We start from the raw sequence: 6,133 nt of genomic DNA, 5'->3' as shown, positions 1-6,133 counted from the left end.
AATCATACGTGCATGTGTAAACAAAACAAGAAAACCGTAAACGATAGGTCTCCCGTGTTCATCTAATGGATCCATGAAAACTTCGGAATAGGCCGAACAAAGCGGTTAATGATTCACACATACAAATAAACAGCCAAGTAAACGTCCATAACACATGGGGTTTTGCGCACATAAATTTCATAAACAAGTTTAAGACTCAAGTTGTACGAACACATGAACATCCCAAAACGTTAAAAATAAAAGGAGATTAAGTACGAGATTACTCACCTGTAAAAAGGTGTGTTGAAAGATAATGCAAGAATCCAATATTTAAACAAGCACAAGTTAACCTATAAATAAGAGATTATTGGTTTAACGATTGGTTTTTATGTCTTGAATATATGCAGTAAGTATCGATTTTTGTTAGTTAAACAAATTAAAACAATATATATATTTATATTTACCGAGATTCTGGGCAGAACAGAAGAGAAGACGGAGGCAAAGAGAAGAGCTGAGGATCTACAGCAGAGAGCAAAGGGAGAGAGAGATTTGGGGAGTGTTTAAGTGTAGTGTGTGTAGTGTTAAGAAATTAGCTTTATTTATAGGAAAAACCCAAGGGGACACAATCCCTTGAAAAGGGGAAAAGATCTTATCAAATCAAGCAAAAGATATCAAAAGATATGCCGGCAGCTGCAGGGGATAGGGAAAAGCTGACAGGTTACAGGTCAAAGCATGGGCGGTGTCAGATAAAACACTGTTCAAGACAAGCAAAAGAAGATTTCAAAGGATTATGTCAGTCACTTTTTCTGTCAACCAATAGGATTGGTGCGCATGCTGCGCCGAAAGTGGCTTTTCGAACAGATGTTGGAACTGACCTACAGTGCTCAAACAAAAGATAAGATATTTCAAAAGAATACAGGCTGACCTAAACAGAAGAAAAGACTTAAGGTCTAGCGCGAGAAGACTCGAGCGCGCGCGAGGGCGAAGGCAGACAGAGAACAATCCTTAGCGCGCCGCGGGAAGAACTACAATCTTTAGCACGTCGCGGGAAGAACTACCATTCTTAGCGCGCCGCGGGAACAGTTCGCCTCGCGTATCACAGGAACAGCTGGTCTTCACGCAGGCTTCCTTGTAAGGAGTCTGGCGCGTGGAGCTGCGCAGACATCCTTAGGCGGGAAGAACCAAAGGACAAGCAAAGAGTTAAGAGAAAAAGGGGTATCAGGCTTAAGGGTTAAGCAGAGGGGCGGGACAGCGACAAGAGAGAAAAAGAGGCGGGACGGCGACAAGAGAGAGAAAGAGGCGGGACGGCGGAAAGGAAATATTATTATTAGTAAGTAATATAAAAATATATTTATATATATATAATTTATTTAATGTTAAATTTACAAAGATTAATAATCAAATTTTAAATCATAAAAAGAATCGGATTCGAAAACGGGTACCTGGGTCGGGTCGGATTGGGCAGTTGTCACAGTCTCCCCTACTTTAAGAAATTTCGCCCCGAAATTTATCTCGAAGTAGGTTGCGCAGAGAAAAGGTGCGGGTACTTGATCTTCATCTGATCTTCCCTTTCCCAAGTGAACTCGGCTCCGCGCTTGGACTGCCAACGAACTTTAACAATAGGGATGCGACTGCGCTTGGTTTGCTTTACCTCGCGATCCATAATCTCAACAGGCTTCTCAACGAAATGCATAGACTCATCAACTTGAACTTCATCAAGTGGTATGTGGAGGTTCTCGTCAGCTAAACATTTCTTGAGATTGGATACATGGAAAGTTGGATGCACATTGCTGAGCGCGGGCGGCAGGTCAAGCTTGTAGGCAACTTTTCCCACCCTCGCAAGAATCTTGAACGGACCAACATAACGAGGTGCAAGCTTACCTTTCTTCCCAAAGCGGACAACACCCTTCCAGGGCGACACTTTGAGGAGAACAAGATCACCATTAAGAACCGGTATCCCTTACCGCGTATTGACGACCTCTTTGACCAACTCCAAGGTGCCTCTTGTTTCTCCAAAATCGATCTCCGTTCTGGCTATCACCAGTTGCGTATCCGCGAAGAAGATATTCCCAAGACTGCTTTTCGAACCCGCTACGGTCATTTTGAATTCTTGGTCATGCCCTTCGGTTTAACCAACGCACCCGCTGTTTTCATGGATCTAATGAACCGGGTGTGTAGATCTTTCTTGGACCGATTCGTGATCGTGTTTATCGATGACGTTCTGGTGTATTCCAAAACCAAGGCCGAGCATGAACAACATCTTCTGTTGCATCTGTAACACCCCGACCGATGGCGGGGTGTTACATGTAGTTAACGGGGGAGGACCCACATAGAGTGGGTCGAGATCCCCAGACACCAATCTATTTTAAAAAATTAATATATTCGGTATATTAAATTTTGCAAGGACCCTGTACTGTTGAAATCAAGGTTGGTGTAGTGGTAAATTTCCTTGTTTACTAGCCAAGAGGTCCGATGTTCAAATCTAATTCAACCCATATCTTTCATTTACTTTAAATCCAAATGAAAATTACATGGATTTTGTCTAATTTGTTAATTGTTGTGTTTTTTTTAATAGAGAAACAAATTGCATCAACAGTTTTGTAAGAAATTAGTTACTTAAACACTACATTATATGCTATAGAGTAATTTTATAACTTGAATTTTTAGGCTAATTATGCAAGGATCATTGATAATAATAACTTTAATTTTAGGTTTGGCTCACAATTTATGACCTGAATTCTTAAAACTTAAATGAGTTATGATTATATATTTTTGTTATGATGTTGTATTTTGTTATGTTTTCATTGTCTCGACTCGACCCGAAAAATTTTTGATCCGAAAAATTTAACCTTTGGTTGCGAAAATATGAATACTAGAATCCTGGGTCCGCCATTTATATAACCTTTATACCGAACGAACCCATAAACAAATCTTAAAACTGTTTTTTCCAAAGGCCAAGATACTTATTTTAATAATATTGACAAGATAATTTGATTATTAACATCTTCTAGACTAATTAATTAACGAGAGATGTTCATCGGTATATTCAAGCCGAAAGAAGCCGCTCTATTGTTCCAGCTATGCATCTTAATTTCCTTATAGTGGCCAATGCCTTGCCTCCGATCCATGATGTATATCCCGTCGGCCTTAATCAACCAACTGCATCTATATTTATCTCTTTTGCTGTCCGGCTCAGGACAAAGTGGTAAGATCGTATTGTGATTGAACACATCAAAAACTTGTTCTTGAGTACCCTTATATGCATGGCAGACGAAAAGAGTACTTGGTGTCCAAATGTTCTCACAGAATGACCAATCTACAGATTCATGAAATCCGAGGTATTTCATGCCAATATCGTCGTCTTTGGATTTGCAATGAACACCAACTTTTTGTTTGCTATTGATGTCGTTGATCACATTGATGGTCCAACCACCTGTCCAGAAACACTTCTTTGCAGCTGCTGCTGCAATCATACAAACAAGTGCGGTGAAGAAGATTATAACGGGTTTCATGGCATATCGATTTAGTGCTTGAAACCTAGTGATCCATTTTGCAGACTATATAAGGGTTTACTCTTCAATGTACTTTAATGAAAATATTATGAAATGAATGCTCGGATTAGATCTAGCATATATTTGTGGAAATTCATGCATGAATGTTAGCTGTTGAACAAAAATTTAATATTGAACAAAAATTTAATATAATCAAATCCTTTGTGAAATTAAGAATATAGAAACGTACTTATAAATGGTAATCTTTAAATACTATTAAAGCAATACAATGTGGGCACATGGCCTTTAACTAGGCTGTCCACATGTGCAATCCAGTCATCAAACTACCATTTTCAGAAGCTTTAATATGGTGCCATGTGTCATGTTGACCAAACACCAAAATACTTATTTAGACCTTAATATTTTCCACCAAAATCATTTTAATCTCTCTCTCTCTCTCTCGGCTTACTAACTCCACCATCCACCATCTTCTATATCCCGGTAATGTAGATCGGGATTAATCGTTTTCCGGTAAGGTTACATATTATACTCTAATTGCCAACAATGTTATTTGATTTTCCGGCAAGGTAATATCTTTTTCCGGTAAGGTTTTCCGATAAGGTTTATATTTATTTTAATTGTTATATGATTTTGTAATAATCTCTTTAGGTTGTATATCAAAATCCAAGATTGAATTGATATTTTGAAGTTTTTACAATTTTCCGGTAAGATTTTTGTTTTCCGTTTTTGTTTGTATTTAATCTCTCTCTCTCTCTCCCTATCTCTCTCGGCTTACTAACTCCACCATCCACCATCTTCTATATTCCGGTAATGTAGATCGAGATTAATCGTTTTCTGGTAAGGTTATATATTATACTCTAATGGCCAACAATGTTATATGATTTTCCGGCAAGGTTATATCTTTTTCCGGCAACATCATATTTTCTTCCGGTTATTGTAGATCTAACATTTTTATCTTTGTTTTCATTGTTAACTGATTTTTAAAAAATCAGTTTAGGTTCTAAATCACAAACGGAGATGAAGCTAATATTTCTACGTTTTTAGGTTTTTTCCGGTAAGTTTTTCCGTTCATGTGTTATACCTATAACAATGGTTGTTTTATATCTATTTGAAGTTTTATATTTTTCCTGTTTTTTTCTTTCACATGTTGTTCTTATAGGTTCTAAATAAAAAGTTTCATTCATAAACATTATCATTAGTCTTTTCCGGTAAGGCCAATAATAAATTGTAAATCAGTGGTTTAACATTCCATAACATGTAGCATTACAACGATTTTTTTTTATTTCTAAAACGATTACAACTTCGAATTTTAAATTCCAAATTTAAGTTAAATTTGAAATTTGTAAATGGTAAGTCAATATTCCATAAAGTCTAAACTTACCATCATTACAATTATTATTTTCTAAAACGATTTGATTTAAAAAGTTTAAATTTTCAAATTTAAATTAAAGTTGATTTTTTTTATTTAATTGCTGGTCAAACATTTAAGTTGGTAAGTTAAACGATTTGATTTAAAAAGTTTAAATTTCCAAACGATTTGATTTAAAAAGTTTAAATTTCCAAATTTAAATTAAAGTTGATTTTTTTATTTAATTGCTGGTCAAACATTTAAGTTGGTAAGTTAAACGATTTGATTTAAAAAGTTTAAATTTTCAAATTTAAATTAGAGTTGATTTTTTTAATTTAATTGCTGGTCAAATATTTAATAACATTTACACCTTACCATTTTTATATTTCAATATATTTGACTTAAAACATTATTATGTTATTATATTGTAAGATACATTATATTTTTCTATATATAACCAATTACGTTATATATGGAAAACTCAATAAATAAGTTATAAAGTTTTCATGATTTTAATTACAAGATATTTAAACTTCTTTTAAATTCGAAAATTGACCAATCTTTCAACAAATTTTTAAAGGTTTTAATACTTTCCATAATTTTAAACTCATTTCAAAATCTTTCCGTAATTTTTTTAGGTTTCCAAAGTAACCGATTTGATTTTTATATTTGTAGTTATTTCTAAATTAATTAGTCATATTAGTAAAATTAGAACATATTTGATTTTAATATTTGTGATTTGGCATTAACTAGAATAAGTTATCATTTTAATATTCAAAAAACTGATTGTCAAACTAAAAATATTTGCCATAATTGTAATGTAATCTTACTTTAATTTACGTGAATATTAATTATTAATTAATACTAAAATAATAACCGTGTTATTTTAGAACACAATATTCAAATTGACATAATTTCTAATAATCAATACTTAATATATCATAATTTAAATAACCGTTTTATCATCATTTATAAATATTATTCGTCACATATGATTTAGTGAATATTATTAAATATGACAACTTTTTATCATTTATTAATATTATTATTCTCATGAATCAAGATATTTCAAATTATTTCTATCTTTACATAGAAGACCAAATTCAAACTTAAAACTACAAAATTTAAACTCATTTTTAATTAACATATTTAAACTCTTTTTAAATTCGGAAATTGACTAATCTTTCAACAAATTTTTAAAGGTTTTAATACTCTCCATAATTTTAAACTCATTTCAAAATCTTTCCATAACTTTTTAAAGTTTTCAAATTAACCTATTTAATTTTCATTTTTG

General features: G+C 33.4%; 1 protein-coding gene across 1 annotated transcript; it reads right to left on the bottom strand.

Annotated features, from left to right (window-relative positions):
• Positions 1-2,999: 2,999 nt before the first annotated feature.
• Positions 3,000-3,491, bottom strand: LOC143597262 (S-protein homolog 21-like). The gene has a single exon (XM_077075815.1). The coding sequence runs from the start codon at positions 3,489-3,491 to the stop codon at positions 3,000-3,002; it is 492 nt and encodes a 163-aa protein (XP_076931930.1).
• Positions 3,492-6,133: the final 2,642 nt, after the last annotated feature.

Source organism: Bidens hawaiensis, unplaced genomic scaffold (genome assembly GCF_021521415.1).
Source record: "Bidens hawaiensis isolate Kalapana, Puna unplaced genomic scaffold, B.hawaiensis_p1.1 tig00001758_1, whole genome shotgun sequence".
Taxonomy (NCBI): domain Eukaryota; kingdom Viridiplantae; phylum Streptophyta; class Magnoliopsida; order Asterales; family Asteraceae; genus Bidens; species Bidens hawaiensis.
This window is presented reverse-complemented; position numbering and strand designations above follow the sequence as displayed.